Source organism: Sarcophilus harrisii, chromosome 1, assembly GCF_902635505.1.
Source record: "Sarcophilus harrisii chromosome 1, mSarHar1.11, whole genome shotgun sequence".
NCBI lineage: Eukaryota > Metazoa > Chordata > Mammalia > Dasyuromorphia > Dasyuridae > Sarcophilus > Sarcophilus harrisii.
This window is the reverse complement of record NC_045426.1, coordinates 570801252-570813418: the sequence shown is the minus strand read 5'-3', so window position 1 is coordinate 570813418 and position 12167 is coordinate 570801252. Positions and strand designations below refer to the sequence as shown.

Genomic DNA, 12167 nt, shown 5'->3' with positions numbered 1-12167 from the left:
GAAAAAATGAAAATTGAGGAGATGCCCATCAATTGGGGAATGGCTGAATTGCAGAATTTGATTATGATGGAATATTATTGTTCTATGGGAAATGATGAGCAGATGCTCTCAGAAAGTTCTCCATAAGCTCAAGCAAAATGAAATATGCTGTGTACAAAATAATAGCAATGTTCTAGGATAATCAGCTCTGAATGACTTTGCTATTCTCAGCAGTGCAATGATCCACAACTACTCTGAAGGATTTAGGATGAAAAATCCTATCCATAAGCAGAGAAGGAACTGATTGTGTCTGAATACAAATTGAAGCTCTGCCTCTCTCTCTTTCTCTTCCTCTCCCTCTCTCTCTCCCTCTCCCTTTTCTCTTTCCTCCTCCCTCTCCCTCTTCCTTTCCCTTTTCCTTTCCCTCTCCTTTCTCTCTCTCTCTCTCTCACTGTCTGTGTCTTTCTCACTGTATTTTTTTTGAGGTTTTTTTGGGGGGGAAATCTATGTTTTCTGTCACAACATGACTTTTATGGAAATGTTTTGCATAAATAATTAAAATTTTAAAAATTGTCACCACTAATATATCTCTGGGTTCTATTGACTTTCTGGACTTTCTACAACATACTACTTATATTGGATTGCTTAGAATAAATTTTCATGGTTAGGAAAAAATTTATTCTACCTCTGACACCTTTTACTATTTAATTCATTCAAGAATGACCTGGAGCCAGCTTGAACTTGGCTAGCCATGTTAAATTTTCAGTGTGAGTATTTATACCACCAAAATAAGAAACACTACAAATAAAAGCTTGGTCATTTTATTAACTGTCAGGATCAAGGGTAATCAAACAACAGCACTGAAATATGAATGGCTCTTACATTTAAAATACAATAAAACTTTATTTTAAAATTAAAAAAAAATTTAATTCAAGAGCCTTACAAAAAAAGCAAACAAACAACACAAAACAAAACAGAAACTAAAACTAAATTTAGCCAGAGGACTTTCATTACTTGTGGACTCTTGAACTAGACTGAAGTCTTAGATGTTAATAAGACAAATTAAAGTTTCAGAGAGATAGTGGTTAAAGCCATCCCTGACTTGGTTCCTCCTAAAACCTCCATTTAAAGGAAAGTTCCTAGGTAAGCCACATTTCCATTTTTCTCCCAGCTCCTTCCCAACTCTTTAGACTTTCACCTTTCCCCATGCCCTGGTTTGGTTTTTCAGCTGCTTTTTATGTTGTTGTTGTCATCTTCCCTCATTAGAATATAAACAACTGGATTTCTTTTTACCTGTATTTGTATTCCCAGCACTTGGCATAGCTGGCACATAGTATGTACTTTAAAAATGTATGTTTATTTGATTTCACATCATATAAATTGGTTCTCTCTATTGGTACCAAAGTGAGGGTTTTCTTTCTTACTCTATTCTATTTTTTTTTTTAGTCATAAACACTTTAAGATTGTAGTTTGGTACAAGTTGGAGAATTTTTATTAAATTTCTTAATAGTATTTTATTTTTCCAAATACATGCAAAGATAGTTTTCAACATTCAGTTTTGCAAAACCTTGTGTTTCAGATTTTCTCCCTCTTCTCTCTCCTTCCTCCTGACCATAACAACAAACAATCTATTAAAGTTAAACATGTGCGGGCCATCTAAACAATTCTATATTTGTCATGTTGCACAAGAAAAATCAGATTAAAAAAACCAAACACAAGGAAAAATAAAAATAAACAGCAAAAATACTATGCTTTGATCCACACTTAAGTCTCCATTGCTTTCTCTCTGGATGTAGATAGCATTTTCCATCATGGGTCTATTGGAATTACCTCGAATCACCTCATTGTTGAAAAGTCAAGTTCATCACAGTTGATCATAACATCATCTCGTTGTTACTGTGTACAATATTCTCTTTCTTCTCACTTCACTCAATATCAGTTCATGTCTTTCAGACTTTTCTAAAATCAGCCTGCTCATCATTTCTTATAGAACAATAATATTTCATTACATTCATATAACATAGCTTATTCAGCCTTTCCCCAATTGACAGGGATCCACTCAATTTCCAGTTCCAGCATCCACTGCAAAAAGGGCTGCTACATTTTTTGCACATGTGGATCTTTTCTCTTTTCTTTTTTATAATCTCTTTGGGATACAGGTTGACTAGAGACACAAAGTGAGTGTTTTCAAGGAAAGAGAAAACATCCAAATGTCTTGCAAAATAATGAGCTGTCTTTTAAAGTTCCTAATGTAAACTGGGCAAAGGCATGGCAAACCAGAGAAAGAGATGCTTTTGAAGATATCCCCCAAAGTGATTAAACTTGTGTGTAGTATGTACATTTGGTTTTCAGAGAGCTGATTATTAAACATTTGCCAGCCTAACTGTTCTAAATGTATGAGGCTGTCTTCTACTTATAGTATGGAGGTATCTTTGTTTGACTTGAAAGGAATCTCCACTGATATAGGACTGTGTCTTTATATTTATTATTTATTGATATTCTGTACTTGCATAAAGGACAGAGCAGAGGTGGTGAAAATAGAAGAGAATTTTGGTTTCTTCAAGGTTTGGGACATGCTTCAAGTTTCTTTGAGTACTTTGGACTTTTACTTGGTTTGAATTGCTTCCAGCTCTTCTGGTTTCCAGCTTCCAGAGAGAGAGATGTCAATTACACTTTAGGTTGCTGAAGTAAAAGAAGTTCTGAAAAGAAGCTGGTATGAGAGGAGCTTGAGGTTCCATTATGTCCAATTTGCTACATTGGGTAAGTTACTGTTAGGTAAAATTTAGAGCCCTCTTAGTTGAGCGGAGTATACCATTTCCAATAGGAAAAAATATATTCTAAATATACTTTCTCTGATTTCTGTTTTGCTAATTGAATAACTGGATTTTTAATTTTTTTTTTTGCTATTCACTATATGAATTCATTGCAGAACTGGTAGAGTCTAAGGTGTTCAAGGAAGACTAGGACTTCTTATATGAGGGTCACCAAACCTTTTTTAGGATTATTTTCCACCTTTGATATTCACCTGGTTTACCTAGCTCTCTTGTCTGTGGTTCCAAGAAGCCATAGTATGAGCAGTAATCATACTATGGTAAATTGATTTGGTAGATGAGCTAAACCATAACAAATCAATAACCATAAGGATCTTTGAGGCATCTCAAATCTTTTGGTGAAATAGAGGGGTGTCTACAACAAACATCTGAAGTCTTCCCCCAGCGGAATGGACAGATGAGGGCTGTTTGTTCCAACAGTCATGAAGGCAGCTGAAGTTGACAATGTGGAGCACTTAGAACTTGGTTAGACATAGAAAACACCAAGGTCATCCATTGCTTCCTGAACCATCACCAGTCATCTTGACTTTTGTTTTGCCACTGAACTCTAATAACTCTGGAGGAGTGAGACCAATGATTTTTTGCAAGTCTGCCTCACTTAAATCCAATTTATGTGTGAGTCAAAAGACATCACCCATACCATATTACCACTTTTACCTACCTCAAAGTCCTGTGGTGACAGACAAGGAACAAAACATCAGGTACAGGTACACTGGGAGCTGTGGTCACAATGCCACACAAAGATGACAAAGAGCATAGAATCATCTTCTAATTAGATTAAAGCATCAGTGGAATTTGGCAGCCCCCTATGTGCCAGAGCAGCCCTTTTCAAGGACCACATTGCTCACCTTCTTACATAAGGAACTAAAAAGGTGCCCTAAATAGTGTATGCTTCACCCAAATTTGTTTATTGTGACAGATGGAAATTCCACCTTGAGATTAAAGCAAAAAAAAAAGTAATTTTTTTTTTGCAAAAATGATTCCACTCACCATTTGGTACATGAAATATGTGCACACTTACAAACAACATGAAATCCTATAGACCTGAAAGACAAATCTTTCTTATTGCAAGAGATCTGCAGGTACTATATCCAAATAGCAGCGCTAAGTGAAAAAATTGGATACATGTTTTTCTGGAGTGGCCAAAATGATGGGGAGCACTGTGAAGCTGATGTGGGTTTTGCAATAAAGACTAATCTAGTTACCAAGCTTGTTTACCTACCAAAAGGAGTGATCAACAGAGTAATTGCCACTTGTAAGAAAGTACCATGACATCATCATCAGTCCCTATGCTTCCACCATAATGAATCCAGATAAGGTGAAAGAAAAATTTTATATATTTCTTTATTTTAAAACTGAAATTCAAAATAAAAAAAATGGAAAAAGTCAGAAAAAGAAAAAAATACACACACAAAAATATTGTCATGTGCCCAACAGAATATCAGGGAGTATTCAAAATATGTAACAATAAATTTCCATTTCAAGAAAGCATATATAATTAAATACACTGTATTCATAACTGACCATCTTTTCTTTGTTTCCTTGTTGGTTTTCTTTTGTTCTTTGCTGTGTACTTTTTACTTTATTTTCCCCCCTTTCTCCACCTTCATCCTCTAAGCAAGCTACAATTAAGCAGGGATATATTTATGCATACATGTATATGTACACACGCAGACACACACATGAACACATATACATATATACACACACACTTCTCTACAGACAAATACACATACATCTGAAACAATATTAATATGGTTAACATATAATTCAGATTTCTCTCTTGGCTGAATCTTTTTTAAAGTTTAACTTTGAAATCAATGATTACTAGCCCTACCTTTTTTTTTTTTTCTAATAAATTCTACTCAGGTGAAACAAGGATACCCATTATCACCAACTATTATTCAGTATTGTACTAGAAATGTTGGCTCTAATGATAAGAAAAGAAAAAGAAATAGAAAGAATTAGAGTAGGTAATGAGGAACTGAAATTATCACTCTTTGCAGATGATATAATGTGGATGATATGGAAAATCCTAGAGTTGAAAAAACTCTGAAGAACTTTGGAATTGATTGTGAGGCATGAAAAGCACTAGCATAAAACCATCTAGTATAGCATGACTACATCAAAGAAAGTGCCATGTTCTATAAGCAAAGTAGAGTTGCAGTAGCTCAGAGAAACTTGAGATACATGAATTTAGAAACATTTCCACTCGAAATATTCATATAGACTATTTGTGCCCAACCGGTGGGGGAGTCTCCTGAGTGTCCTTGTGTCTCTTCTTCTGACCTGCTTGTAAACATTTACCTTGTGTGAGTCTTTTAGATAAATGTGCTTTGGGCTTTTGAACTATGTGGCTAGCTCATCAGAGTTGCACTCTCTCTGCAGTACAAGCTGATTGTTTGGAAGTCTTAGCTTGTAGCCTTTTCAAATTAAATAATTTATTGTTAATATGGTAGATGACCTTGATGTTATTTTTGTTCCTGTCAGAGGTATTTAACAATAATGCAAAAAATATCATCCTAAGAAGCATCAGGACAAGCTCACAGATCTGCTTCAACTCTATGGGTAACTGGGAAAGTGTGAGAACATTGTCCATTATCTAGAACCTGGGCAAGTACATCATCATGAAACTGATGTACAAAACTGATGTGTTCTGGGCAACCACATTTAAAAAATAGCATTTTATTATTTTTCCCCAGTTATATGTCAAGACGATTTTTAGCCTTCATTTTTACAAGATTTTTAGTTCCAAATTTTTCTCCCTTCCCTCTCCCCTCTCCCCTCCTCGTTCAATGACAGTAGGCAATTTAATACAGTTTATAATGTGCTATCATGCAAAGCACATTTCCAAATTAATCCCAGTTGTGAAAGAGAAAATAGACAAAAAGGGAGGGAGGGAACACAAGAAAGAATAAAGTTAAACGCTTTGACCTATATTCTGAGCCTATTGATACTTTATCTGGTTATGGATGGCATTCATGAATCCTTGGTACTTGTCTGGCATCCTTGTGTTGTTGAGGAGAGCTGAGTCAATTACAGTTGATCATCACACAATGTTTTTAATACTGTGTACAATGTTTTCCTTGTTCTGCTCATTTCACTTTGCATCAGTTCTCATAAGTATTTCTAGGTTTTTCTAAAATCTACCTATTCATCATTTCTTATTGCAGAGTATGTTTCCATTATATTCATATACCACAACTTATTCAGCCATTCCCTAATTAATGGACATATCCACAATTTCCAGTATTTTGCCAAGGGCAACCAAATTTTGCCATAATTTTCCACAAGCCCCTATCAAAGGCCTTCATTAGATGGACAAATGTGTACACACTTATGTTCTGTTTCTGGAATTTCTCCTGGAATTTTGGGGACAACAATCACCATGTAGACTATTTCTTGGCCCTTTCTGAAGCTTTCATGATTGAAGAAGACCAAAATCACATCACTATGTTGGGTTCAAGGGACAGTGTAGTGTGTCTGACAGGCTGATCATACTATTATGAACTCAGGAGACTCCCCCACCGGTTGGGCACAAATAGTCTATTATGAATATTTCGAGTGGAAATGTTTCTAAATTCGTGTATCTCAAGTTTCTTTTGAGCTACTGCAACTCTACTTTGCTTATAGAACATGGCACTTTCTTTGATGCAGTCATACTGTACTGGATGGTTCTATGCTAGGGCTTTTTATGCCTCACAATCAATTCCAAAGTTCTTCTCCTGAGTTCATAATAGTCTGATCAGCCTGTCAGACACACTACACTGTCCCTTGAACCCAACATAGTGATGTGATTTTGGTCTTCTTCAATCATGAAAGACAATAGACAACCATCATTATGAAACTAGTATTTAGTAAGAAAGGGGTCACACGTCAAATATAGAATTTGAGATTCTATTTCCCACATTAATAAGAAAGCAACCAGAAGTTAGTTTGAATCTAAAATCACAACTCCTAAGCAAAATTTAGAGGAACAGATAATTCCTTTCTAATTCAGTAGTATTTCTCTCTATGGAGAAAAAAAGGTTGGCCTCTAGCCCCAATTCCTTACTTCTTCTTCTTCTTCCAGGAATTAAAGTCTCCCTTGGAAAAGGGTGAAGAAAAGAAAGACTAGATTTACTAATTCCCTTTAAGCCACAAAATAACACTCCTATGCTACAAGTGGAAGACAGCCCTGATAAATTTAGAATAGTGTTATTCTGGTAATGTTTAATAATCAGCTTTCCCAAAAAGAAAATATGCACACCACATTTTTAGTGTATGTAGCTTAAATAATATCAACATTTTCCTCATTATTTAAGTCTAGATAGTTAAACAAGTTAAATCATGATTTGCAATTTTTGACAATTTCTGCTAAAAGTTCATGTTGAAGATTCAACAAGCTAGGTCTGAACTGACTCCAGCATATTACTGTCTTAGAATTATAGGAAAGTCTATAAAGGAATATGCTTCATAAGGAATTGAAAGCTCTAAAAATGAAATTCTACATGGATAATCATGAATAAACCCAAAGAAGAAGGGAGAAAAAAGGAAACATTTTTGCCTAAGATGACACTGGTGAGGCTTAAAAATGTATGAATATAAAACTGAATGTAAAAGAATACATGCCTAATAATGACATCATTCTGGATTTAAAAGGGGGAACTGGAGTCCAAACATGATAGAAGAGTCAAAGATACACCTAGCCATTTCAAATGGCAAGCCCCTCCACTATCTTTGCCCAAATTGGGGTTGCAAAGAATCAGATACTCCAGGACAACTACAAAGCCATTTCATGTGAGTTCAGTTATCCCTGTCTACTTATTCTGAGGGAAAAGTGATCATAAGAGTACTATCAGTAATCTCTGAGAAATCATGGGGAATTTAAAAAGTACCAGGAAATGGGAAAAGTACCAAAGTAACAGAAACCAAGGGAAATGTTTAAATATGAGAAACAAACAAGTATAAGAGGGAGTCACAGGGTTCAGGGAGTAAAAGGAATAGGTTTTTGCCGGTCAGAGAGGGGAAATATGTTCTCCAGCCTTCACACAAGGTTGGACAAAAAATTGTCTTGATTTTTACTTTAAAGGGAAAAGAGGATTTAAAAACTATAGATTTGTAATTTGGGATTCTGACTTTTGTCATAGAGTTAAACCATTTCTTCCAATCTTGTGATTAGATAAGAATGTCATCTGGAGGAAAAGATGAAAGGAAACATGTATTAAGTGCTTAATACATACAAAATGTTTTACAGATATTATCTCATTTGATTTTCAAAATAAGCATGTAGGTGCTATTATAATCCCCATTTGACAGATGAAGAAATTGAGGCAAAGTGATTTGCCCAGAGTCACAAAAATATTAAGTGCCATAGGCCAAATTTGAACTGAGGCCTTACTGACTCCAGACCCAGGACTCTTGTGTGGGAAAAAAATGATCTTGTTGAGGGAAAAAAATCAACAGAATCTTGATTAAGTGATAGTGATTAAATAAACAAACTTCAAAGAGAAGTTGATGATTAGTGCTGGTAGGAGAGAGCTTGAAAGTAGAAATAGAGAGAAATGATTATTTCAAATTCTAAATCACAATGAGCAAAAAGTCTAGGATATGAGTGAAAGTAAGACCAATGATGACAAGACTTGCTAGAGGAGGGAACTAGGTCTCTGTATAAGCAGAAGATAAGAGTAGAAAAGGAAAAGACTTAAGGGCAAAGCAAGTTTGTGACCTAAGGAGCAAGAATTCCAGAGAACACAGTATGAGGAGTGGATAATTATAGAATGAGACATTGAAGGGTTGGGGGAAAGGAGTGGACATGTTAAGAGGGATTAGAATAAGGGATCAGGTAGCAGAAGGCAAAGGCAGGGACAGAGAACAGGGTTTGAACAAATGACTACTGAACCACAGATATAGCTTCCCAGTCACTTAAGTATAAAAGTCCAGTACATAAAAAGTTAAGATATTTCTCAGGTTTAGCATATTCTGCTGACCAAGGGATCAACCTAGATGTGACAGGAAGCTATACCCAAATGAACCAGTACTGACTCTCTGGAATCAATGCAGTATCCTTCCTGAATATCCTTTAGATATTATTAAGTAAGTCTCAGTTTAGCCTCTCTTATATAGTAGGCAAGTCTTACATTTCAATCTGAGGTTGAACCACTAGACCAGCCTGAATCAGGCCCACAATACTTGGCATAGTTGGCAAGATTGGATCAGAATGGCCTTATGGCTATTCTAGTATGGGAGTTCCAATACTGAGGGAAAGGGTCTTCAGATGACTGAATGCCCTGACATGAGAGAGCCTTGTACCCTGTAGTCTCTCTGCTTCTATCTGCATATCATGAATTGTAGTATAATAAAATTCTGTATTTAGAACTATAATGAACCTCAAAGTGTGATTGAGCCCAACCCCCTCAATTTACAAATTAGGAAATTAAGGCTCAAAGAAAGTGACTTATCTAAGGTCACAAAGGAGTGATAGAGGAACCCAGGTCCTCTGAATCCAGAATTTTTCCACTGGGACATGTACTGGACTATTGACTTATAAAGTCAGCTGTGGTTGCATATTTAACAACTAAAGACAGATGTCAATGTGCTCAAGGTTTGAAAAGACCATCTCCAAAAGATGTTAGATATTCTAAAATGTCACTTGTCATATTTATATAAGTTTCTGTTTCAGAGTGACTATGATCTATAGGCCCACCAGCTGTGCTCTGTCTAGGCCTGTTAGGATTCTTACAAGGTGCTAAGTCAGTGGAATTGATAGAGACAAAAATTATCTAATTTAGCATGGTTCAGTATGATTGATCTGATCCTATAAGGAAATGTTATGGGCCAGAACTTGAAACAAGGTACCTTGAGTGGAATTGAGGAGACAGTGGTTAAATCTAGTTTAGCATTAATTTAATCCTACAACAAATAATGGTTTCCTAGTGATATGATGATTGGTGTATATACTCAGTGTACAGCATATAAGCAAGAAGCTCTGGGGCCAGAGACAGAAGCCCACTAGAAGCTCATTCAGGAGGAGTTCTTGGAATCAAGGAGAGAGATAGGCCTCTAAGAAAACTAACTGTGCCCCAGGAAGGAGACAAGACTTTGAAGGAGACAATAAAGAATTTGGACTTAAACTCCTGGCTGCATTTGGGGTGATTACTGAAATTGAAAGGAAGACTGCTCCCAGAAGCCCCCCAAGAAACCTGCTCCCAGAGAACAATATATTTTAGAGAAGAACATTACATAGGCCCACTGAAGAAAGTCTGAGGTTTGTCTCAGTATAGGACTTAATGAATTTTGCCACAAAGAGTTTTGATCTATGACAAGAATACTACTGTAGCTACTTTCTTCATTGGTGGAAATTGATAACTCAATGTTCTCTACTTAAGTGAGAGATAAAGTTAATGAGAACTTGAGGGAAAAAGATTCTAATTTTACTCTGGCTTCCAGATTCAATAGAAAAGATATACCATTTCAGACTTTCTTCAGTTTCATAGAGGAAGAAAGACCCTGAGAAGAAGCTGACATTTAGAGGAGCCATTGCCCTTTAGGTGAGACTTGAGAATCTCTTGGTTGAACTGAGTTATATCACTCCCAAATGAAGAATTCTTTCACTTTATATTATCTGATACTATATTGCTACATATATACTTTCTCTGATTTCTGTTTTACTTGGAAAACTTGGGAAAATGTGTTTATTTGCTATTTTTATGTGCATTCATTGAGTGACTAGAATTTGGTAAGAAGGGGATCAAGTCTTAGATACATAGCTTAGGCCCTCTTTTTTTTTTATTAAGGCATATTGATCAAAATATTGGAACCCAAAAAATATTTCTCATAGCTTGATGATATTTAAACATTTGCAGAGCTTAGAAGAAAACATCACTGCTGGACCACAAGGATATATACCAATACTGTTTTTTGCATAATTTATGAAGATGTTTCTTTTTTCAAAAGAATTTATTCCACTATGGAGAATCTTTATTCCTAAAGAAATAATCAAGCCAATGTCAAAATAGGTATATGCAAATAGGAAAAATTTTAGATAACTAAGGTTATCAAGAAATATTTATTATAATGAAATTAAATCACTAAGGAATTACTATAGAATTAAATTACCATGAAATTAAAACAATATACTATATTGAATTTGGAATTGAATCATAGATCCTTCTTGTACTGAAAAAAATTTAGAATTGAATAAAAAATATCCTTGTTCTCTTTGTGCCAACTTCAGGATTTTTAACAGTTGGAGCATCTTACTAATAGTTACAATAAGTTTCTGGGATCCATTCATATTAATCAATTCTCTTTATGAAGAATATTCTCTATTTTAAATGTTAACTTTCTTTTAAATAAAACATCAAAAAAATGAATATTCCTTTCTTCAATCTCCCCACTAAAACTCCATTTCAAAGATTGGTCTGTAGTAGGCTGAGGGGAAAAAAATCCAACCTTCCTCCTGGAAAGTTTCTTTTCCTTCCAGATGGAAGGCATCCAGGATACTCCCCAGGGAAAGAGGTATCCTTGGGATATTCCTACATATTTCCAGATGTGAACCTCCAAGGGAGATAAGCAGATCTGGGACTTCTGACCCCTTTCCAGATGCTAGCCTCTGGAAAGATGAATGCTTTCTAAGACTCCTCCCATGCTTCAAAATGTCAGCCAAGAAACAGAAAAAAAAAGCTGAAAGATCCTAATTCTCTACCAGAATTCACGTCCAATGGGAGAAAACAGACACCTCCCCACCTCCCTCTATACCAATCTTCAGGGAGCTAAGTAATAGACAAATCTTCACATTGTCCTTCCTCTTTCTTCCCCTATTCTGCAAACTAGAAATACATTCTACACCTCACCTGAGTCAAGCTGATTAATTCTGGGCAGAGTTTGGAGATTTGATTGGACATGAGGTCCAAAGTCTTGAGATGATACAGTTTCCTCACCAAAGTGGGCACCTTCGTAAGGTTCTTCCCACGAAGCACAACAGTTGTGGCTTTTTCACCCTTCATAGCCCTGAGTAACAGTCTCTCACTCATGGCCTGAAAATATGCTAAAGAAAGAGGGATGGAAATGGACCCAGAAATCAAAGTTCAGATGACATGGACTTTAGAAGTTCTGGATCAAAAAAGTAGTGTTGTCATGGAAATAATAGTATACTGAAACTGTCAACACTCTGAAGGTAGGAAGCAGTTAATTTCAAATCTCTAGTATGGAAGGGGCAAGAAGGAAAGAAGAAAGAATGAGATCCCTGATATGGAAACTCCTCAAAGACACATCTTTAACTGAAGCTTTAAAGTTTAAAAATGGGGTGGGAGGAACAATTGATGCAGAAGTACATTTTAGTTATTCCATCCCAGCACACTTGGAGATTGAGGTGTT

The 12167-nt window shown here is 35.8% G+C and overlaps 1 protein-coding gene across 2 annotated transcripts in view; it reads right to left on the bottom strand.

The window, feature by feature from the left end:
• Positions 1-11899, bottom strand: part of LRRC69 (leucine rich repeat containing 69) — a 125000-nt gene extending 113101 nt beyond the window's left edge. For both annotated transcript variants that reach the window (XM_031946968.1, XM_031946969.1), the window contains exon 1: positions 11645-11899. In XM_031946968.1, coding sequence (XP_031802828.1) covers positions 11645-11824 — 180 coding nt within the window. In that variant the 5' untranslated portion in view covers positions 11825-11899. The remainder of the gene's footprint in view (positions 1-11644) is intronic.
• Between the last annotated feature and the right edge of the window lie 268 nt (positions 11900-12167).